This window comes from Oncorhynchus kisutch, linkage group LG7 (genome assembly GCF_002021735.2).
Source record: "Oncorhynchus kisutch isolate 150728-3 linkage group LG7, Okis_V2, whole genome shotgun sequence".
Taxonomy (NCBI): Eukaryota; Metazoa; Chordata; class Actinopteri; order Salmoniformes; family Salmonidae; genus Oncorhynchus; species Oncorhynchus kisutch.
The window spans coordinates 30543503-30568356 of record NC_034180.2 but is presented as its reverse complement, the minus strand read 5'-3'; the positions used below and the strand labels follow the sequence as shown (position 1 = coordinate 30568356).

The window sequence follows — 24854 nt, the reverse complement described above, 5'->3', positions numbered from 1 at the left end:
GATAACTTAGCATCCAAAGTCCCCTGTATTTATGATGGGAGTAAGTGCCTATGCCATGTGCCTGACTGTAATATAGCCCAAGTCTTAGTCACTGTTCCCCCACCTTATCAGCCTTCTCTGGGTGCCTGTCAGTTTGGGCTTGGTGCATTATGGGATTGCCTTGTTTTATGATGTGCCTGAGCTCTGTGCAATCATTATAGACTATCAGGAACTGACCGGGTCATAATTTTATGTCATCTGTCAGTTCTCATGATTCAGTATACATTCGTTACTAGGAAAAGTCCGGACTACTGTCTAACGCCTATCCTCAGTTTAAATGCAGAATTAGGATTAAACTATTGTGATTATGATACCACTTCCCTTTCCCAGAAACTTTCTAGATTTTAGTTTTATTTAGCCATAGTAAGCAGGTCCTATTTTCAGGTCCTTTGCGCACCGGTTTACATGTACACTGAACAAAAATGTAAACGCATCATGCAACAATTTCAAAGATTTTACTGAGTTACAGTTCATATAAGGAAATCAGTCAATTGAAATAAACGCATTAGGCCCTAATCTATGGATTGCACATGACTGGGCATAGGCCCACTGGGGAGCCAGGCCCAGCCAATCAGAATGAGTTTTTCCCCACAAAAGGGCTTTATTACAGACAGAAATACTCCTCAGTTACATCAGCTGTCCCGGTGGCTGGTCTCATACGATTCCGTAGGTGAAGCAGCCGGATGTGGAGTTCCTAGGCTTGGTATGGTTACACACGGTCTGCGGGTGTGAGGCCGGTTTGACATACTGCCAAATTCTCTAAAATGACATTGGAGGTGGCTTATGGTAGAGAAATTAACATTAAATTCTCTGGCAACAGCTCTGGTGAACATTCCTGCAGTCAGCATGCCAATTGCACGCTCCCTCAAAGCGTGAGACATTATGGCATTGTTGTGACAAAACTGCACACTTTAGAGTGGCCTTTTATTGTGATCGTGCTGTTTAATCAGGTTCTTGATATGCCATGCTTGTCAGGTGGATCGATTTTCTTAGAAAATGAGAAATGCTCACTAATGGATGTAATCAAATTTGTGCACCACATTTGAGAGAAATGAGCTTTTCTTTTTGTGCTTCTGGAAAATGTCTGGGATATTTTATTTCAGCTCATGAATCATGAGACCATGTTGTGTTTATATTTCTGTTCAATATATATCCACCTATCACACTGACACTTTTGCACACACACTCACATACATGCACCACCCACCACTTATGTTGCTGCCATACTGTTTATTTTTTATCCTGTAACCAATCACTTTCTCCCAATCCCTGCCTACATGTATATATATATCTATCTCAACTACTCCAGTATCAGATTCCCTGTACATTGTAAATGTGGTACTGCCACTGACCCTATATATTGCTTACATTCCCCATTTTTTTCTTCTGCTTATGTGTTATTTCTTGTGTTTTTGTTATACTATTTTGTTTTTTAATACTGCACTGTTGAGAAGGGCTGGCACTGTACTTGTGCATGTGACAAATAAAACCTGAAGCTATGCTGGGGAGGAGGTTAATAGGGATTTTGCAGTATGGCACATCTGCTTGATCCCCTCATCAATTCTGTCCATCCTTTCGCTCCTTCGGTTTCTTTTCTGTGTTTGTGATTTGTTCTTCTGCAGCTCCCTGGCTGGTAATAAGAGGAGCTTTCTTGGGCCTGCTGATATTTGTTAACTTCCGGTAGTGTTGCTCTCTTCTTCCCCATTCTCCCTGCTCCCTCTCTCTCTGTTGCTCTCTCTCCCTCTGTTGTTCTCTGTGTGTTCTCCCTCTGTCTTTAATCCCCCCCAGCCTGTGTGGATGTCATCTGGTCACTTATGTAAGAAGCATGGGGGGGGGGGGGGCTTTGTGCTGTGAAGCAGCAGCGGCACCCATGCCTCAACCATTAGGGCTTGTTGTTTGGTCAGTGAGTGAGCACTAAGGACTGATGGTGATATGTGTGGACTCTATTGCCACTGTGCACAGGTGATTGTAATGTGGAATAGCATGCACCGCTGTGTGCTTGGGTTTACATTTTCTGTAGCCCAAGTCTCCACTGCATGGTGGCAGGTGGTGTTTGCATGGCTTTTTGTAGGCTTTTGTGGCATGTTCTCTGGCTCCAGGGACTCACTTTGTATAATATTTGAATAGCCCTGTCCAGTTTTCAATGGCAAACTATCACAATATTTTTCTGCGGAAAAGGACTTGTTTGTGCTTTCTAGATTTTGTTTTTCTGTGGTAACAGACCTGCGTGGCTATGCAGGTAAGCAGTAGGAACGAGAGTTACGACCATCTGATTAACTATTTCACCCTTGGGTCAGTAAACAGGCTAATAAAGCCATAGCTAACAATGCCACCCATATTCTCAGGGCAGGCTACATGACATGATTGTGTGTCTAGTTTCAGGGCTGAGTGTCTTTAGTTTGCTTGCTATTCTCTGTCTCTCTGCCTGTCCCTTGACCGGTAATGTGTTAGACGTTGGATGAATTTGACCCGATGGATGGATTCTTGTTAACCCTGCTGCACCCCGTCTCTGTCAATGCTGTCCCTTACTCCGCTACGCTGTGGGTTTCTTCTTATTACACACACAGAGTCTGAGACCCGTAGTAATCCAATTATGAATTGCCTAAATTGGTGGATTAAAGGCGGCGCATATGCGCCATTTTGGTTTAGGCTGTATCACAATCGGCCGTGATTGGGAGTCTCATAGGCGGGCGCACAGTTTGGCCCAGCGTCGTCCGGGGTTGGCTGGTGTAGTCTGTCATTGTAAATAAGAATTTGTTCTTAACTGACTTGCCTAGTTAAATAATAAAACAAATTGTTGTAGTGCAGTAAAGGCTGTTGGTTGTGGTTGTGTACAGTGTCTTTCTGGCTTCCCCTCCTGGTGCTCCTAATCAATGGCTATGAGGCATAATCAGCAACACACACAACACTGGACATTTCCTTAGCTTCCTCTCAGCACAAGAGTGTCTGCACTCAAATGACAGCTTTCAACTTCACTAGCAGCATTGTTGCATTGGCAGTAGAATGGCCTTACTGAAGAGCTCAGTGACTTTCAACATAGCACCGTCATAGGATGCCACCTTTCCAACAAGTCAGTTCGTCAAATTTCTGCCCTGCTAGAGATGACCCGGTCAACTGGAAGTGATGTTATTGTGAAGTGGAAATGTCTAGGAGCAACAGTGGCTCAGCTGTGAAGTGGTAGGCCAAACAAGCTCACAGAACAGGACTGCTGAGTGCTTAAGCACGTAGTGTGTATAGCTCGTCTGTCCTCAGTTGCCTTAATTTTGCTGTCCCCCAGGAAAAGTCAGCAGCTAATGGGGATCCATAATAAATACAAAAACAAACACTCACTACCGAGTTCCAAACTGCCTCTGGATGCAATGTGAGCACAATAACTGTTTGTCGGGAGCTTCATAAAATGGGTTTCCGTGGCCAAGCAGCCGCACACAAGCCTAAGATCACCATGCGCAATACCAAGCGTCAGTTGGAGTCGTGTAAAGTTTGCCTCCATTGGACTCTGGAGCAGTGGAAATGCATTCTCTGGAGTGATGAATCACGCTTCACCGTCTGGCAGTCTTACATATTAATCTGGGTTTGGTGGATGCCAGGAGAACATGACCTGCTCCAATGCAAAGTGCCAACTGTAAAGTTAGGTGGAGGAGGAATAATGGTCTGGGCTGTTTTTCATGGTTCAGGCTAGGCCCCTTAGTTCCAGTGAAGGGAAATCTTTACGCTATAGCATACAATGACATTCTAGACAATTCTGTGCTTTCCTGTTTCAGCATGACAATGCTCCCGTGCACAAAGCGAGGTCCATACAGAAATGGTTTGTTGAAATCTGTGTGGAAGAACTTGACTGGCCTGCACGGAGCCCTGACCTCAACCCCAAACACCTTTGGGGTGAATTGGAAGGCCGACTGCGAGCCAGGCATAATCGCCCAACATCAGTGCCTGTCTTCACTAATGCTCTTGTGGCTGAATGGAAGCAAGTCCCCGCAGCAATGTTCCAACATCTAGTGGAAAGCCTTCCCAGAAGATTGGATGCTGTTACAGCAGTAAAGGGGGGGACCAACTCTATATTAATGCCCATGATTTTGGAATGAGATGTTCGACGAGCATGTGTCCACATACTTTTGGTCGTGTAGTGTATTTGCACATGAACACTGTCTTGTTTTTTATGTGTTGCTACATGTTAAGCAGAGACTTACATCTTGTTATCTCCCCTCCTACAGCAGGGCTATGTCCTCGGCAGCCACCACACCTCCATCTGTGGACAAAGTGGACGGATTTTCACGGAAGTCTGTCAGGAAGGCCAAGCAAAAGCGGTCGCAGAGTTCGTCCCAATTCCGGTCTCAGGGCAAACCCATCGAGCTCACGCCCCTGCCTCTGCTCAAGGGTAAGTGTTTAATTTCGAATACCTCAAATCTTCCCACATAGTCTCTTTCCATAACCCTCCAACCAACCTTCATGCTAACTTGTGAGTGGTGTGATGTGGGAGTGTGTTTAGTAGTGAATGCTGATATCAGCATGGTCGGAAGAGAGCAGAGAGATGTCATCGATTCTTGTTCATCCCTTCTTTCTGCAACTCTTTTCATGAGCCAATGTGAGCGAGTGTATGTTTATCACAGTCCCTGTGTCAGGGGTGCAAACTCGTCACTTTTGACGATATTTGCCGTTTTGAGCTCAAAATAGGTAATCCACGTGAATCGTGTAGATCCATAAAAATAACTTTTGTGGTGGCTGAACTACAAAAGAGAGGCACGAACTGATCTTCTCCCTGTGTGATCACCACCAGAGATACTGGATATAGTGATGGGATGCTTGTGTCTCCGCCCTTAAAAATGGGATTCGTTGTCCACAGAGCGGAACGGCGGGCTGTCAAGCTCCCGCCTGTTCCGCTCTTTTTAGGGAGGGATAATTCACGGGCTGCTGCGTTGTCACAATGGGAACTCTTTCTAGAGCACCTGGTTAAATTGTGCATAACAGTAGGGTGTTAGGTGACGCGACAAACAATGAACGCTATACGATAATAAAATAAAAAACACAGGCTAATCAAATCCATTTAAACTAAATGTCAATAATGTGATCATCAAAATACATAGTAAATCATTTCAAAACACAAACATGTTTTCAGTCTAAATGGTTCATGTAGTGAGATATATGTGATTATTGTAAAAGTTTGCCAGTGCATAATTTACGATCATCCTGAATTAAAATATGGAATCATTTTTGCCATATTAAATTATTTTATATATGCTATTTTCCTTGATGTGTGTTACTACATTACACAAGCTCATGTTCTGAACACATCAAATTGGGGGAATTACTAATCCCTTTTACATCAGACTGGTGGTGATTAAAACAACTCAATCTATTTGTGGTGGTTAATTAAAACAACTCAATCTATTTGTGGGCAGCAGGGTAGCCTAGTGGTTAGAGCGTTGGACTAGTAACCGAAAGGCTGCAAGTTCAAATCCCCGAGCTGACAAGGTACAAATCTGTCATTCTGCCCCTGAACATCCACTGGAAAATAGCATATATAAAATAATTTAATATGTCAAAAATTATTCCAGCCAGGCCGTCATTGAAAATAAGAATTTGTTCTTAACTGACTTGCCTAGTTAAATAAAGGTTTATACATTTAAAAAAATGTTGTGTGCGCAAGTATGATTGTGTGTGGGAGGGGGTACACTGTATGCTACTGACCTTAATCAGTGTGTGTTTGAAGAGGGTGGTGGGGTGTCTGTGTTTACTTTTGTCACTGTATTTTATTTTGTGGTGCGCAATGTGCCCCACTAAACTAATGCACTGCCAGGGATAGGTGTCACTTTGGTGTGTGGGAAGAAGGAGATGACACACTGCAGCAGTGCTAGTATGGAGGTAGTGTGTGTGTTTGGATATATCTATTGAAAGGCCATGTAAGGTTAGTGTTGACTAATGGCATAATGCTGGTGAGCCGGGCACAATCAGGTGATTGTCCCATGGTCCTGAGTTTACATATCAGCAAAGGTACCATATCATGTTGTTTTTGAGAAACTTGGTGGATCACAGGTTGACAGGCTACCAGGTCCAACGCTCTGTAAGTGGGCTTACGTGGTTTTGTAGGCACATGTTTCATTGCAACGTGGTGAAGATCTGGTTGGAGAGCTGCACTGCTCTCTGCTTCCCATGTTGAAGGAGTACGTTATGGTTTCCCAGGTGCGTATCTTCACATTTTAAGTGAATTCTAAATTCTTATTGGATAAGAAAAATGATATACTATGCCTACTCTCTGGGTCTCATCAGTTGGATGGACATATAAGCAGAGTATTTGCCCTTAACTGCAAACCATCTCTCTGTGTGGTCCTTTAACATGCCATAATTAATTCACAGGGCAGCCAAACCATTGTCCACAAGCAGCTTATAGTGATCACCACTTTCATGGCATGCTTTCTCAAGGCTGAGCATCACCACACCCAAGAAGCTCATGGAGATGAACTTCATTGACAAGATGCTGCCTTCCAGAGAATTGTATGATGGATCAGTGTCTGAGAAACCTAAGGCAGAACATCCAGGACACCCTGTTAGTAAATGTATAATAATAATGAGAAATTAAACTTAAAACACTTTTTTTTTGCTGGGTAAGATGTTTTCATTTACAATCTATTTTGTCAATGTTTTCCAGATTGTGTAAAAGTTTCTTAACGTGGTGAAGACTGCATACATGACAACTGCAGCCTACATGCAGAAGAAAATGCCCCTGGACAGCATGACCCTGCAATTGCTCTCTGCACACGACCCAGTGGTGAGAGGCCATTCACAGACTGGCATCCTGTTGAAGCGGCTTGCTAGGATGATGGACCACCCAGTTCCACCCGAATTTCAGCTTCCACTGGAAGTCGTGAAGTTTAATGTGGATTCTACCCTTCCCCCTTACAAGGATGGTGAGGACAACATGGTCAAGTGGTGGGGCCTGAACCAGATTTTACTAGTGTCTCCCTCAATCTTCCATGGTCCTATTGTGGAGTCTTCGTTTAATGTGATGGGAGACATCACAGCTCAAAAGAGCATGAACATGGCTACCTTCAATGCAATTCAGACCACCAAATATATCCACAGGTCCAGGAGTCTGACTGCCTTACAGATGTTCCAGAGACATGATGTCAAGTTGAGCAAGGGACTCTAAGTACATCCGCACTGCAGGAAGGAAGGATAAAGCTCAGAGACAGGAGAACCTGATGAAGAGGGAGGGATATGGTTGCCAGCCAACATCCAGTGCCCAGCAGACCAGGAAGACTGCAGTGGAGGAGAAGCAGGCCAGACTGAGGACACAGCTAAACAAAGAAAAATAGCAAAATCATTTTTATTCGAAGCTAAAAGGAAGGAAGCTAAAATGTGGACTGTAGGTGGGTGTGGGCTAGATGTGAGTGATAACCTGTTACTGTTTATTTTGAGCTTCAAAATAAAATAATTTTCTTAAAAATGAGTTGTGTGTGTGAGTTATACTGACAGGTCAAATTCTACTAAGAGGAGACTGAGTTGTGCTTAATGTTGGCTAAGAATTAATTTAGCAGATGGGTCTAGTCCTTGACCTTCACCTTGCAGTGCTTCATTAAACCCACTGGAAAATGTATGTCCCCAAGAAAATAATCCTGTCTGGGGAGACTGAGATTTATCATGACATGATAACCCATAAACCAAGACCAAAGAACCCAACCCCCTTTTATACCCCAGGACACTGTTTTCTCTGTCTATTGTGGTTTGAAAGGTTAGGAGTATTGACAGTATTCCACTATGTATTATGCACTTGATACTCTCTGAGAATATGCAAATTGTATGCAAAAAAAATAGCCTTTTTGGACCGTCACCAGTTTGCACCTCTGCTCCATGCTTGTGTGTCGTATACGCCAGTGTGTGTGCATTCTGCTGGTGGTACGTGAACTGCATGCCCAGACAGGGAGGCAGCCTGCTGCTGATTCACAGGTGGGGTCAGTCCTCTCCTGCCTGCCTGGCTCTATACAGAGAGGTTGAGACTAGAGTGACGGACGGAATGCAGCCTGACAGGAACCAGAGCCTCAGCCAGGGTGTGTCCCTCCCTCCTGGAGGTCTGTCTGCCACGCCAGTGACCTATTGGGCGTGGGTGGCATCACTTCACTGTCCTCTTTCTTCTCCACTCAGGGCCACTCTTTAGTTTGTTTGCCTGGCCGTGAGTGAGTCACACTTTCACCATTACCAGCCAGTGCCGCAGCAGAGCTCTGGGCGAGTAGGGTGCAGTAGTTGCTCTGCTTTCAGGCCCATGTGAGGATGATGTGGTCGGGCAGCACTACTGTGCACTGTATACCATCCGTGTTCTTATATAAACACCTGCATAATAAAAGGTGCAAATTTGATCTGACATACTATGATTTTCTCATCATATTAGACACCATCATTTAAAATGGTTAAACCTAAGTATTGTTGTCTTTGTAAGTGCCTTTTTAAAATGTGATTCCATTTTCGTGATAGCTTGTTCCCTGTAATCTCCTCTTTAATTCAGGGGACGAGCACTTGAGCTCTGCGCCCCTCCCTGAGCCCGACGGACCCCGACATCATGCTAGGGCCTGTTTTCTTTCATCAATAACAGTACGGGCAGGGCACGGGTACACTAACATTTTGAAGCTCAGCCATTAGCGTGTGATGTGCTGCGCAGTACAGTCATATCTGTTTAAGATCATAACATGGTGTCAGAAGTGATTCAACCTCACGACCAGAGAGATTATTTCACAAAAAAATAAGAATGTTCCTTGAGTTTTTTCAGAGTCTAGCGTGACGAAAAGGAGCTAACAGCTAACTGCTCTCTCATGTCTCTTCATTGAGCAGAGCAGCCCAAGCGGAGCCGTTGCTATGGATACTCAGAACCGCCATGAGCAGAGCACAGGGAGCGAGTGACCGAGGAGCAACAGCAAATAGATTTACTAACAGAGGAAGTTATTTCTGGTTTCGAGCAGGGCGGGGCCTTAAATTTGGCAGAAGCAATCAGGCCTTAACATCGTGGACATGGGTAGGTGTTCAGGCTTAAATTCATGCCCGTTCATTGCTCTAACGAGCACATCACCACAGTGAAACGCAGAACCTTAATACATTGAAATGGTATCTAACATCCTGTGACGTGATCACAGCTCTGACATGACTGGATTGATGAAAGCTTTGTGAAACCCTCTGATTTCACCTCTCAATTTGTGTTGGATCTTTGCACACTTGGGAATACTTACAAGGAGTAGAGGAAGGATGCATTTTCAAACGATTGTAGTCGGGTCTGGGACCATGTAGACAACAGGAGGAAGTAGCTGTTGGCTGACTGAGGAGGTGTGTGTAGTTGCCTGGTGTTAGGTGAGCTGCACTTATTCTATCCAACCATGTGGTGGCGACTGGCGATGCCTCAACCCTCCGTGCGGCACCAACACACGCCCTCATCTATCATCGACTGACTGACCTTTGACCTCTAAGGAGGAGCACTCTATGTACGCAGTCAGTGAGAGTGAAGAGACTGTGAGGGTGGCCTTTCAGACTTCACCTGCTAGTCACAGCCAGGGAAATATGGTTTTCCTGTAACTAGATCTGAGCCTCCTATGTTGATTCAGTTTGTTTAAATTCTTTTGCTATTTCTTGAAGGTGGAAAGGGGACAGATTTTCACCCCATGTCAACAAAGACAGTAGAAATAAGCATTCATAGTTTGCTAGGCTGCAGAGCCCATGGTCCCAACAAGGGATACTTTTTATTCCTAAATGTTGTTCCAGGCCTGCGTGGATGTCTCCCCCAGTGTGCAAGTCAAGAGTTGTTGTGGTAGCTCTTTAAGAGCCTTCACAGGAAGTTAGAGGGATGGTGAGAGTGACCGAGAGAACGAGAGAGTGGTGATGAGTCTGGCATGGAGCCTGAAGAAAGAATTAGTGTCCTAATGCTTCATGGCAGAGGGAGGGAGGAAGAGGAGGACGAAGAGGATTTTCCAATGCTTGGCCAGGTCATGGCAAACCCTTTCCCCTCCTTCCACATCTACTAGGTGGAGTGGAGGCTCCCTCTGTTTACCCGAATCTTCGAGGTGGAGTGATGCCTACGTTAAGGATGTGCGCTGGCGAGATACCTGTTTTTTAGGACCACATCTCTGTGTAGTATGGAAGACAGATCGCTCTCTCTGACCTCGTGAGCCGAATTAAAAAAAATAAGGGGAGTAGAAATAGAATGAAGACTGTGAAAGGGGAGTTAGGGGAACAGCACTGGCTGTAGAGCTTCCACCAGCCCCTCTGTCTGGTGGTTCCTGGTCTCTGTTTGGTCAGTGCGGCCCCCCAACGCTCCCTCTCCCCCCTACGCCCTCCCCTCAGGGGTAACCTGATCCACCAGTTGTCTCATTATAGATTTCCAGTCCCACTCGCTCCAAACAAGCAGCATAGGGGGGAGTGTGTGCCCACTACAACAAACTACTATTTTTCACACCATCAGTATTTGAATAATTTTGCCCCAACAGATAATATTTTGGGCTGGTGGACTCTACAGAGGAACGGAAACCTGAGAGTGAGTGTCCATGATTCTGCTGGGGGTGGAGGAGTGTTCTAGTTAACCTACTAAGGGCCCTCTCGAAGGCTTGGCAGGCTGTGTTGGTATGTCTGTCTGTGGGGCTGAGTGGAGAGTATATAAATGGAGTGGTAATGGCAGGGGGACATGGAAAGAGGGTATGACTGAGCTTTTGAAGTCAGATGTAGGATAAGGGTGGAGCGGCCTGTGCAGCAATCATCTCTAAGGAGTGCTGCTGTGTAGTACTGTGGATGAGCAGTGCAGTAGCTTCGCCATACAGCAGCCTTCGTTCTGTTGGCTTTCTGTCTGCCGGAGGATGTTGTGGTAGCCAGGCAGGTGTTACAGCAGGTAGCATATTGACTGTGTTGTCATGGTCAGTGCCACTGATTGCAGGGGTTTTCAGAGTTATGCTTGTTAAGGGCGTGGTGTGGTGGCTATGGCTGGTGGAATGCTTGCTATGTGATTCACCTGCGCACGCTGCTGCTGGCCCTCTCACCTGACCTTGTGTGTGAAGAGTGCCTTTGTGTTGACAGCCCCAGATTACCCACACTGCCTTTGAAAGGAGGCACACAGAGAGAGACTCTGTTCTCTGCTACCAGGAGGTGACCGTAGCTGTACAATGCCTAGGAGGCTTTCGATGTTTAAAGTTAAAATGACTTGTATATGAACTCCGTCGGCCTTGTTACTATAGTGGAGAGCAAAGTTAGCACAGTGTGATTACATCCGTCAATGATTGACAGTACATGGCAGTGTAGTTCATAATGAGGCTTCTTGAAGCTGCCATATGAGAACACATAGAGAACAGAAAATAATGTCTCAACTTATTTCATGGTGTCATTCCATTGTATAGCATACTGGTTGACTAAATTAAGTAGTAGTAGTAGGAACTTGTTTTTAAAGGAATTAAATATTTTCATTATAGAAACGTCTGAATGATGAGATGGATACAAAGATGGGCACACAAACAGGAAGGGCTCAGGTGGGAATTGAATCCCTATGGTCCAGAGTTGGTTGCGTTTCTGCCAGACCATACTCCGACCAACCATTACCTGGTTTGTTGTCTAATCTTCAGCTCAGAGACGATGCAAACGGTGTGTGTGTGTGGTTCTCCATCTCTGACACAGTGTTGATGTGATGGTCTGCCTCCCTGTGTATACATACAGTACATATCATACATATTGACCTTCAGTCTCTGACAGTGTTGGCCCGGTCACCTGCTGAGCCCATCTGTTGGAACCGCTCACTCTCTCCTGCAACCGTAACCCAAGCCCGCCAGAGTGTATAGTGTGGCCGGGGTTTTCCCCTTAGACAAGCAAGTAGGCAGACTTTCTATGTGTGTGTGTCGGCTGCTCTGAGGGACGTAAATGTTACTCTATACCTACACTCACTTCCTGGATTTGTGTTTCCATCTAAAAACGGTGACCACTAAGAATAGCCTTCTACGTTCTGAGTAAACTCCATGGATGATGGGTTTTTATTAAGTCCTGAAGCAAAGTACTAGTCTTAAGACCTGGCAAAGTGTCCATTTTGCGTTACTTCCATGTTAATTTCAACTCATAGTGTCCGTTAGCTTTAGCATCACATGACTAACACTGCTGGTCGTTCATTTACAGGGATGGCCTCCCAGTTACAGTACAACGGAGTACTTTGTACAGTATTACCGTGTGCTCTGTACGGTTACAGTACTACCGTGTGCGCTGTACGGTTACAGTACTACCGTGTGCTCTGTACGGTTACAGTACTACCGTGTGCGCTGTACGGTTACAGTACTACCGTGTGCTCTGTACGGTTACAGTACTACCGTGTGCGCTGTACGGTTACAGTACTACCGTGTGCGCTGTACGGTTACAGTACTACCGTGTGCGCTGTACGGTTACAGTACTACCGTGTGCGCTGTACGGTTACAGTACTACCGTGTGCGCTGTACAGTTACAGTACTACCGTGTGCGCTGTACGGTTACAGTACTACCGTGTGCGCTGTACGGTTACAGTACTACCGTGTGCTCTGTACGGTTACAGTACTACCGTGTGCGCTGTACGGTTACAGTACTACCGTGTGCGCTGTACGGTTACAGTACTACCGTGTGCTCTGTACGGTTACAGTACTACCGTGTGCTCTGTACGGTTACAGTACTACCGTGTGCGCTGTATGGTTACAGTACTACCGTGTGCGCTGTGCGGTTACAGTACTACCGCGTGCGCTGTGCGGTTACAGTACTACCGTGAGCTCTGTACGGTTACAGTACTACCGTGTGCGCTGTACGGTTACAGTACTACCGTGTGCGCTGTACGGTTACAGTACTACCGTGTGCTCTGTACGGTTACAGTACTACCGTGTGCTCTGTACGGTTACAGTACTACCGTGTGCGCTGTACGGTTACAGTACTACCGTGTGCGCTGTACGGTTACAGTACTACCGTGTGCGCTGTACGGTTACAGTACTACCGTGTGCTCTGCACGATACTTAGAAATGTTGCTACTGCCGTTGCTATTGGCCTGCAGGTGTCGTTGTTTAACCCATCTTTTTCAGTCAGGTGAAAAAGGTGACTGTTGAGCAGGACAAGGAGACTGCGACACATTGGGCTGAGGTGGGTGTGTCAATCATGACTGATATATTATATCAGTTTATATCAGTTTATATCGGTCATATATATCGGTCATATTACCATGCGGTAGAGCAGCATTGCACAGCAAGTCCACGTCTCCACATAGGGCTCAGAGACACCAGTGCCGTTTGCCGGCCGAGAGTACTTGGCACATCTGGATGTCATTTGTGAACCAAGTGCGCACCGATTTTACATTTAGAATTGTGGGAAATGTCGGCAGTCTGACGTCTTCCTCGGGTGGTCCTTAAAATACAGCGTGCTGAACGATCGGCAGACGACCGCTGGATGCACATTGGGTGAAATGTGTGCGAGCTTTTAGAGTACGTGATGTTCCTGAGGCTCCAGTCTCTCATCAGTAGATGTCCTATGAGAGGACCCTGGTTATGTGGATATGACGAGAGGCTTGCTTGCACCCTGCTCAACAGCTTTAAGTGATTATGAAATTTACTTTGAACATTTCCTGTGGTGAGCCATTAAACTACTCTCTCTCTCTGAGAAGCTCAGCTTTCTCCACATTAATTAAGCAGCAGTCTTTATTTAGTCTGCCAGGGGAGCTATGATGATGCTCCCATCCCTGTTCTGAGGCTTGTCAGAGTGTGCTAGACTGAACTATTCTGTGCAGAGTGCTGACCTAGTCTGGGGTTGGGAAGGGTGTTGTGGTTTGCTGTGCTCAGTTCTGCTGGTATGGGCTTAGCATCTGAATTTTAGATGTCATTATTTTAGATTTTAAGGTAACTGTTAGTGAATCAGGCTAGATTACATGGTGCTGAATGCGGATCTTTCCTATGTTGTTTATTTGGGACAATTGGGATTGAGACCTGCTGAATGCTTCTTCAATGATGTGAGTCTGGACCCAGCAGCCCAGGGTTGTGCTAGGGTAGTCTGACAGGGATGGGTTGGACTCTCACCTATTTTCTAAACTATACATACTTTATTGCACATTGGAATTGTGGACTTTACTGTGTTGGTGTGTGCCAGGGGCTGGGCAGAGAAATGTACTTGGTATTGTGATGAACTGGTATCGCCATTGTGTTGTCCAAGACTGGGTGCTCCATGCCGTTCTAGGACATGCTCCCTGTCATGGTCTGTTGTGGTCAACTGAGCCGTGTGCTCACTCCTGGTTGGTTACTGTATGTTGTATTGTTCTGGATAGGGCTGTTGTGTTCACTACTGTTTTAAACAGAAAAAATATTTATTAGGATTATTATTATTTTCACCTTACCACCCCTTCCCTGATTGGAGTAAACTGACAACAACACTTCTGCTACTTACAGCTATTTTCGCTCACATGTACGGCACATGTAGATAAATAATTCTACATATATTCCTCATTTCCTCTTTCTGCAAGTCTTCGATTTTCACCGACTGGCCAATCCACCATTTATTTTGATCTTAACCCCAACCCGCAATGTCCACAGACAGGTTCATCTTTCCCAGTACACTACCATTTTTCTATTTCCTTTCGCAATACATCCCTCCATTTTACTGTGATGTCTTACGAGGGTCCTGAACCTTCCTATTTGTAACATTTCTACTGATATTGCCCCAAAGATAAGTACTTTACCCTAGGAGCATATTGATATTTCCTATTGACTGATCATGGTTTTTCAGATCCCCCAACAATACAGTTTGCAGGTCCATCTAAACCGTAATATTATGACATAAAAACCATTCCTGGACCTGACTGCAAAAGCGAGCTATTAGATAAAAATGTCACTACAAAAATAATGCTCAACATATGGGGAATTGAACAGTCAGCCTTGTGCAGACTCTGCCACAAAGAGCATCCTTTCCGCTACTGTCCATCGGTGGCTCGCTTTTGCAGTCAGAGCCAGGAATGGTGGTTATATGTCATATCAGGGTTCAAACTGAGTACCAGAAAAGATGCTCTGGTGAGTCTGTTTCTTCATAGCAGAATCTGCACAAGGCTGACTGTTTAATTCCCCATATGTTGAGCATTGCTTTTTTGTGGCAAGTTTATCTAATAGCTTAAATTTAAATGAACGGATTGATGTCAATTGTTGTTTTACATGTCAGTTCATAGACCCGATGCCAAGGTATTGGTACATCAGAGGCCTGTTTCCCAACGGACTTGAACTTTATGCGGCACTGCGGTCAAACCTTTTGACTTTATTTATACTAATAAGTATAAGCCATTTCTGTTTTTTAATGAGTGGTAATGTGTAGTAGACAGACTCATTCTTTCATTTCTTCTTTGCGTAATTGCCTCTTAGTTGCTTTTGTGAAAATGTTACTTGTTTACAATGTCCTTCATGAATATTATACCCTTAAATGTTTTCAGTAAATTGGAGTTTAGCCATATTATTTGCTGTAATATTTGATCTGCCTTTTCTGGAGGATGAAATTTGAATTGTAGCCAACTCTGTATGGCTTCATTTAAAAGGAGGATACTTCAAACAGGGATCCTTGGGCTCTTTGCCTTTTTGAAGATTGACAATCTTAAACAGGATGGGCCTCTCTTAGTAGCCTGCTGGAAAACTATTTTGGATTAGGATATAATGTTGGTATAATGGAGGCTATAAAGGGGTTTAATTCCTTAATATTTAAGTTTTAACCCTCCAAACCCATTTTCGTTATATACAGTGCATCTGAAAAGTATTCAGACCCCTTGACTTTTCCCACATTTTGTTACATTACAGCCTTATTCTAAAATGGATTAAAACATTTTTGCCCCTCATCAATCTACACACAATGTCCTATACTGACAAAGCAAAAACAGGTTTTTAGACATTTGGGGGGGGGGGGGGGGGGGACAACTGACTAATGACATTTACATAAGTATTCAGACCCTTTACTCTGTTGAAGCACCTTTGGCAGCGATTACAGCCTTGAGTCTTCTTGGGTATAATGCCACAAACTTGGAACACCTGTATTTTGAGAGTTTTTCCCATTCTCTGCATATCCTCTCAAGCTCTGTCAGGTTGGATGGGGAGTCGCTGCACAGCTTTTTTCAGGTCTCTCCAGAGATGCTAGATCGGGTTCAAGTCCGTGCTCTGGCTGGGCCACTCAAGGACACTCAGAGACCCGAAGCCACTCCTGCGTTGTCTTGACTGTGTGCTTAGCTTTGTTGTCCTGTTGGAAGGTGAACCTTTGCCCCCAGTCTGAGGTCCTGAGTGCTCTGGAGCAGGTTTTCATCAAGGATGTCTCTGTACTTTGCTCCGTTCATCTTCTCTCCGATCCTGACTAGTCTCCCAGTCCCTGCTGCTGAAAAATATCCCCACAGCATGATGCTGCCAGCACCATGTTTCACCATAGGGATGGTGCAAGGTTTCCTCCAGACGTGATGCTTGGCATTCAGGCCAAAGAGTACAATCTTTGTTTCATAATACCAGAGAATCTTGTTTCTCATGGCCTGAGAGTCCTTTTTGATGCCGTTTGGCACACACCAAGCGTGTTGTCATATGCCTTTTACTGAGGAGTGGCTTCCATCTAACCACTCTATCATAAAGGCCTGATTGGTGGAGTGCTGCAGAGATGGTTGTCCTTCTGGAATGTTCTTCCATCTCCACAGAGGAACTCTGGAGCTCTGTCAGAGTGACAAAGGGTTCTTGGTCACCTTCCTGACCATGGCCCTTCTCTACCGATTGCTCCGTTTGGCAGGCGGCCAGCTCTATAAAGAGTCTTGGTGGTTCCAAACTTCTTCCATTTAAGAATGATGGAGGCCACAGTGTTCTTGGGGACCTTCAATGCTGCAGACATTTTTTGGCACCCTTCCCAAGATCTGTGCCTCGACACAATCCCATCTCCGAGCTCAACGGACAACTCCTTCGACCTCATAGCTTGGTTTTTGCTCTGACATGCACTTTCAATTGTGGGACCTTATATAGACAGGTCTGTGCCTTTCCAAATTATGTCCAATCAATTGAATTTACCACAGGTGGATATACCAAGGATGATCAATGGAAACAGAATGCACCGGGTATTTAGGTAAATAAGGTATTTCTGTTATTTTTAATACATTAGCAAAAATTCTAAAAACGTTATGGGTTATTGTGTGTACATGGATGATGAAAAAAATATTTGATCCATTTTAGAATAAGGATGTAATGTTACAAAATGTGGATAAAGGGAAGGGTTCTGAGTACTCTCCAATTGCATCTAAATGTGCCCATAGCTTTATCTGGTTTGCCATTCCAAATATTATTTTCTCGCATTTCAAAAAGGATTCTCCTGGATTTGGTAGAGCAATGAATAATTATCTAGAAATATCGCAGTTGACATATTTAATCAGGGTACATTTCTTGTAGATGGACAGGTTTTACTCTCCATAGTTTCAAGATCCTATATATTTTGCTGAGTTTTATATCAAAGTTAATAGTTGAAAGATCGCTCTTCCAGGAGACTTTCTCACATCAACTGATGAACAACACCTGGAATAATGGCACCACGAGCGTTTGTGTGTTGGTTGTGTGCTGGGCCCAGCCAGGCGCTCCTTCTCCCTGGAGGGATTTCTCTCTCCTGTGTGACTCTCTGCTCTATTAATAGCTTCCTTTTAAGGCCATTCACATGCTACTCCTCTCCTATATACCCAGGGGTTGGATGGAAGACCATCACTGACTGTACTGGTGCACTAATTATATGAACCAACCAGGAAGGGGACAGGCACCAGCAGCCACAGACCCTTACACAGACCCTGACACACACACACACACACACACACACACACACACACACACACACACACACACACACACGGTGGGGCAGGCCTAACAGGAGAGGCATTGTACTAGACTAACCACGCACTCACCCTGATGGTCCTAGCTATCTGTGATTTAAACTTGGATAGGTATAGGAACAAGAGCATTAGGCCAGGGGGTAATGTCGGATTCTCTTGGAAATTTTGAAAGAGGACAAAATATTGTTCCAGGGAGGGTCGCCATCAGACCAACTTTCCCAGCAAATCCAGATTTTGGGTAGGCAGGAATACAGGCAGACATTCTGCTCATGTTTATCTCGGGCAACAAGCGTATATGGCAGTAACGTCACCGGTGACACGCGTCCCATTTTCCACTTGTACTCTATCCCAACTGACGCCGGAACTTCTACAGACATGTAAGCTGGTGCATTGGTACATTGTCAGAGGCAACCTGTCTGTCAAGAGAGACTAGAGTCCAAGTCAGACACCTGTTTGGATATGTAACGCTGGGCAATATGGACAAATATCCATTTAGAGATAAATTGCCTGAATTGATGCCCTAACGATAAGTTTATAACATTAATGTGCATAGTTTTTTTTTGGTCCTTTTATATGGGCTCCTTAGTAGAACAGCGGTCTAAGGCACTGCATCTCAGTGCAAGAGGCTTCACTATAGTACCTGGTTCGAATCCAGGCTGTATCACATCCTGCCGAGATTGGGAGTCACATAGAGCGGCGCACGTTTGGCCCAGCGTCGTCCGGGTTTGCCGGAGTAAGCCGTCATTGTAAATAAGAATTGTTCTTAATTGACTTGCCTAGTTAAATAAAGGTTACAAATGCTCAATGCAGCCATTTTTATATCAATGTCAAATAATATCTGGGTAACAGTTAAGTACCTTAATGTAATAGATTTCCATTCAAATGGGCAAGACTAGCTTTTTACCACAATTATTTCTCAAGCAAGAATTTTGCTCGGGCTGTCAAAGGAGTGGTAAGGGAAAACTGAAAACTAGCTGTTATTGGCAGAGCAGTTTGGAACTATTTTGTTATTGGTCTATTAACCATTTTACCGTATGGTTATGTCACCGTTGAAAGCCGACACTCCCACCCATGCAAAACTGCTGATTTTTTTAGAAGGTCCTGTGTAGATTTTATATTTTCAACCATCAGCTATCAGGAAATAACTTCTTTTTTTTAAAGTCACACTTTTACAGTGTTGGTTTCATCAGCTGTTGTACAATATGATACAAAACACAGAAACTGAATTTGGACTCCTCTGGGAATTTAAAGATGTCCTCCAGCAATTTTACTTTTACTGTTGGAAACGATATCCCAAATATAAATACAGTAAACACACTGAAGGATTACAAGGCTACTATTCTTTTACAGGCCTGGTAGACTTGTTCTGTAACCCTGGCCTCTCCTGTGCTCTGTCTAACCCATGCCTCTTTGTCTGGCTGAGATATTGCCCTGTGTAATGTCATGTTGACAGATGCTTGGCTGAGGAATACCGGGTAGATAGTTGGTGTCTTAGCGATGGTCCATGATAAGGTCACTTTTAACTGTACTGTCTGTGTGTTTTATACCTCCTGTTTAAACTACAGGAACAGACGAATGCACTATGTAGGAGACTCAGAAGACTAGACTACCTAGATATAAGTACTAGTACATATAGCCTCGGTTGAAGCTCTTGGGCAAACTGGTCCCTGATGGAAACCTCTTTACATTATTACATTTTTATTGATCAGTTTCCCAATCTCTGGGACAGATGCCCATTCCTCTGGTCTGTATGGTCTTTGTTCTTCTACCTGTGCTACACTGTTTTCTGTGGATGCTACTCGCATACTTGTTGACTAGAGCCACATTCTGCAGTGAGTGACCTGTAGGGTCAAGTGGTGTGTGCATGCGTGTGGGCACAGAGATGCTCAAATGTTATTTGTCACATGCTTCGTTAAAGGTCTCCATCTCTCCTCCAGCTTTCTTTTATTATTGGTTTCAGGGCTCTGTTCAGATATCCTCTCATGTGATTGCTCTGTTTCTGCCATGTTGTCCTCTTCCTCTCTGCTAGAAGTCTCCCTATACTAGTAGGCCTCTCACTCCTGACATCTCTTTCTCTCCCTGCGTGTAGACGTGCCCGCACCGGAGCAGCCGGAGCTGTTCCTGAAGAAGCTGCAGCAGTGCTGTACTGTGTTTGATTTCATGGACACGCTGTCTGACCTGAAGATGAAGGAGTACAAGCGCTCCACGCTCAACGAGCTGGTGGACTATGTCACCGTCAGCAGGGGCTACCTGACAGAACAGGCTTACCCGGAGGTGGTCAAAATGGTGAGGCTACAACACACTAAACAGAACACGCACTCATGCCATAAATATACTTGCTTCCAGCCAATTTAAGTTTGTTGATAAAAATGATAAATACAATGAACCTCAATCAACGTTTCTGTTTCACATCCATGTTGAAGTGCCTGAGTTGCCTATAAAACTGATTTTCATATTACTCATTCCACTCACATGTCCACTGCCTTAATCTCCAGGGAAGTCAGTTGATTGTGTATTGTTCTCTGTCCTGTCTCTCAGGTGTCTTACAACATATTCCGGACCCTTCCACCCAGTGACAGTAATGAGTTTGACCCAGAGGAGGATGAACCCACACTGGAGGCCTCATGGCCACACTTACAGGTAACACTGAGGCTACAATTGATTGGTGCGTGTATGTGTACTGCCTTCTATTGGAGACTGAGTGTCGTTCCCCTCTGTAAAAACCTACCTGGAATCCTTGGTATCTTGATGTTTATCTTTAATGCATGATGATGTGGCCGGTGACACTTTGCTTCTTGAAAGTCCAATATCTTGATAACTTGACTGCTGACATGCCATAACATTTTGGGACTGTATCAACAGTGGACTAATATATATTTTTTTAAATATATAGTTTTTGAGTTGAGTTCCCATTTAAGTCCTGGCTCTGACAGTCCCTTATATGGCTACAGGTCTAGTGTCAGGTGCTCTGTCTCTCACCCCCTTTTCTGTGTACCTGCTGCTGTGCCTCCCAAGACTCCTTTAGAAATTAGATGAAGATCTCAAGTAGATTCTTCCTGGTAAAACTTTTGAATTGTATTTATCTTTTATAACATTTCCAAAAACAGCCAAATTCATTTGACCAATTAAAAAAAATATATATATATTAACCCTCCCAAACATAAGCCCTCCTCCCCCTGGCCATCTTGTAACCCTGGTTACACTAAAGGTAATAAGGACCCTACCCAAGGTGTGCCTCTGACCTTTGACCTCCTGCGACCTATTGACCTCCCAGTCTGTCCTGCTCCAGTCTCTCCATAGCCTTACCTTTGCACTATGAAGACTCCGTCCCTTAACCTCTTCCACCGCTCTCTCCCTTTCTCTGTGTCATAGCTGGTGTATGAGTTCTTCATACGATTCTTGGAGAGTCAGGAATTCCAGCCCAGCATTGCCAAAAAGTACATAGACCAGAAATTCGTTCTACAGGTGAGTGATGTTTTTTTTACATTGGAGATGCTGTAGAGATGCACTTCAAAAATGTAGACTTGTGTTGTACAAGTTTGAGTAGTTTGTAGTTGTTTAATCTCTCGTTCTCTCTCGCTCTCTGTAGCTCTTGGAACTCTTTGACAGTGAGGACCCTCGGGAGAGAGACTACCTGAAAACAGTCTTACACAGAATCTATGGGAAATTCCTGGGGCTGAGGGCTTTTATACGAAAACAGATCAATAATATTTTTCTACGGTAAGACAGCGCTCCTCATTCTCACTATATTCATATTGACATGATACTTTCATGGATGTTTCACTAAGGTTTATTCTCTCGCTCTCTCTCTCGTAAAGTTTTGTTTATGAGACTGAGCATTTCAACGGGGTTGCTGAGTTGCTGGAGATCTTGGGAAGGTATGTGACACTGGTTTGACCTGTGGTTAGTTCTGACGCCTTTGTTCTCTGGCGCTGTCTTAATGGAGTAAAACATGTTTTACTTCTTCATCCTCCCTGGGCACTGTAGTACTGTAGTCAAGCCTAAGGCCTGTTGGTTACCTTGCATAAAGTAGCTGCAGTACCTGTGTAATTTGTTGGCCCATGTAAAGCGATTGATCGTTAATATATGATGTCCTCTGTCTTGTTAACACTTGATTCTCCAGTCGACTCAATAGTATATTCTGGCCTCTTTGTATGGACATGTATAATTTGCCCTACTGGCTTAGCTCTGCCTTTCTCCTCTCTCTCTTGCAGCATAATCAATGGTTTTGCCCTGCCGCTCAAAGCAGAGCATAAACAGTTCCTGGTCAAGGTGTTGATCCCCCTCCACACTGTCAGGAGTCTGTCCCTCTTCCACGCACAGGTAGTGTGTGTGTGTTTATGTGTGTGTGTGTGTATGTCCAGGTGTGAAATCATGATTGAAAATGGTAATGTTCTACATGATTGAGTCTGTCTCCCAAATACTGTACTTCTCTGTCCAGTGAGTTGATCCCAATTAGTATTAGTATTAGTATTTTCCAACCATAACATTGACAATGTGTTCACATTCTTTTCTTTATTGTGACCTATTTCCAGTTGGCGTATTGCATTGTACAGTTTCTAGAGAAAGACCCAGCGTTAACAGAACCAGTAAGTGCCCCCCCCCCCCCCCCCCATGGTCACACCAACCCTCTAATCAGAAGGAACTTTGAATTATCAGGATTTCTCACTGTCTCCATTCATTCATCTACTTCCCCCATCTCTTGCTCTCATCACAGGTCATCAGGGGATTACTGAAGTTCTGGCCAAAAACCTGCAGTCAAAAAGAGGTAAGAGCCCTGGCCGTTGCCCTAACTGGGGCTGGAGCAGTGACCTGCTGCTGCTGGAAGTGTTAATGGGAGTTTAGATGTGGTACCTGGATAGTAAGGATATTACGGATGTGTGTGTGTGTGTTGTCCTACTCATGTGTGTATGTAACTGGGTATGTTCTCAGGTGATGTGCCTGGGTTAGGGTGTGTTTGTAACTGGGTATGTTCTCAGGTGATGTACCTGGGTTAGGGTGTGTTTGTAACTGAGTATGTTCTCAGGTGATGTACCTGGGTTAGGGTATGTTCTCAGGTGATGTACCTGGGTTAGGGTGTGTTTGTAACTGAGTATGTTCTCAGGTGATGTACCTGGGTTAGGGTATGTTCTCAGGTGATGTACCTGGGTTAGGGTGTGTTTGTAACTGGGTATGTTCTCAGGTGATGTACCTGGGGGAGCTAGAGGAGATCCTAGACGTGATCGAGCCGACACAGTTCGTCAAGATCCAGGAGCCGCTCTTCAAACAGATATCTAGATGTGTGTCCAGCCCACACTTCCAGGTCAGTCTACACAGAAGAACACACCTTGTCAGTTTTTTAGGGTTAATCTCAGTATATCTATGACTGTTTGCTGTGTAGTCTACTCCTATGATCGTTATCTTGTCATGACAATAGGAGTTTGCTCTACAGCACAACACTGATGGTGAAGACATCAAAACGATTAAATAACACATATGGAATCTTGTAGTAACCAAAAAAGTGTTTAAAACATCTAAATATATTTCGATTCTTCAAAGTAGCCACCCTTTGCCTTGATGACAGCTTTTCACACTTGGCATTCTCTCAACAAGCTTCATGAGGAATGCTTTTCCAACCGCCTTGAAGGAGTTCCCACATATGCTGAGCACTTATTGGCTGCTTTTCCTTCACTCTGCAGTCCATCTCAATTGGGTTGAGGGTCGGGTGATTTTGGAGGCCAGGTCGTCTAATGCAGCACTCCATCACTCTCCTTCTTTGTCAAATAGCCCTTACACAGTCTGTAGGTGTGTTTTGGGTCATTGTCCTGTTGAAAAACAAATGATAGTCCCACTAAGCTCAAACCAGATGGGATGGCGTATAATTGCAGAATGCTGTGGTAGCCATGCTGGTTAAGTGTGCCTTGAATTCTAAATAAATCACTGACAGTGTCACCAGCAAAGCACCCCAACACCATCACACACCACCTCCATGCTATACGGTGGGAACCACACATGCAGAGATTATCTGTTCACCTACTCTGCGTCTCACAAAAACACGACGGTTGGAACCAAAAACCTCAAATTTGGACTCATCAGACCAAAGGGCAGATTTCCACCGGTCTAATGTCCATTGCTCGTGTTTCTTGGTCCATTTTATTTGGGCTTTAATCTGAGGTGCAGTTAATGCTAATGAACTTATCCTCTGCAGCAGAGGTATCTCTGGGTCTTGCGTTCCTGTGGCGGTCCTCATGAGAGCCAGTTTCATCATGGCGCTTGATGGCTTTTGCGACTTCACTTGAAGAAACTTTCAAAGTTCTTGAAATGTTCCCTATTGACTGACCTTCATGTCTTAAAGTAATGATGGACTGTTATTTTTCTTTGCTTATTTGAGCTGTTCTTGCCATAATATGGACTTGGTCTTTTACCAAATAGGGCTATCTTCTGTATACCACCCCTACCTTGTTAACGCACAACTGATTGGCTCAAACGCATTAAGAAGGAAAGAAATTCCACAAATTAACTTTTGAGAAGGCACATCTGTTAATTGAAATGCATACGAGGGGACTACATCATGAAGCTGGTTGAGAGAATGCCAAGTGTGTGCAAAGCTGTCATCAAAGCAAAGGGTGGCTACTTTGAAAAATCTCAAATATATATAATATATTTATAATGCACTGCTCAAAAAAATTAAGGGAACACTAAAATAACACATCCTAGATCTGAATGAATGAATGAATGAATATTCTTATTAAATACTTTTTTCTTTACATAGTTGAATGTGCTGACAACAAAATCACACAAAAATGATCAATGGAAATCAGATTTATCAACCCATGGAGGTCTGGATTTGGAGTCACACTCAAAATTAAAGTGGAAAACCACACTACAGGCTGATCCAACTTTGATGTAATGTCCTTAAAACAAGTCAAAATGAGGCTCAGTAGTGTGTGTGGCCTCCACTTGCCTGTATGACCTCCCTACAATGCCTGGGCATGCTCCTGATGAGGTGGCGGATGGTCTCCTGGGGGAT

The 24854-nt window shown here is 44.4% G+C and overlaps 1 protein-coding gene and 1 long non-coding RNA gene across 3 annotated transcripts in view; both read left to right on the top strand.

The window, feature by feature from the left end:
* The window catches only part of ppp2r5eb (protein phosphatase 2, regulatory subunit B', epsilon isoform b), a 35026-nt gene that overhangs the window by 2063 nt on the left and 8109 nt on the right, over nt 1–24854 (top strand). Inside the window, exons 2-11 of one of the 2 annotated variants that reach the window (XM_031828919.1) lie at nt 4251–4414; nt 19935–20131; nt 20384–20485; nt 21218–21310; nt 21435–21565; nt 21664–21723; nt 22060–22168; nt 22381–22434; nt 22563–22613; nt 23028–23147. In XM_031828919.1, the coding sequence (XP_031684779.1) occupies nt 4258–4414; nt 19935–20131; nt 20384–20485; nt 21218–21310; nt 21435–21565; nt 21664–21723; nt 22060–22168; nt 22381–22434; nt 22563–22613; nt 23028–23147 (1074 nt within the window). In that variant the 5' untranslated portion in view covers nt 4251–4257. Of the gene's footprint in view, nt 1–4250; nt 4415–10396; nt 10544–19934; nt 20132–20383; nt 20486–21217; nt 21311–21434; nt 21566–21663; nt 21724–22059; nt 22169–22380; nt 22435–22562; nt 22614–23027; nt 23148–24854 lie in introns of those variants that run through there. The other variant, XM_031828920.1, reaches the window with a different exon arrangement.
* Nucleotides 4422–8424, top strand: LOC116374692 (uncharacterized). The gene is made up of 3 exons (XR_004210620.1): nt 4422–6216; nt 6391–6580; nt 6683–8424. It is a non-coding gene; the product is annotated as an uncharacterized LOC116374692 (long non-coding RNA).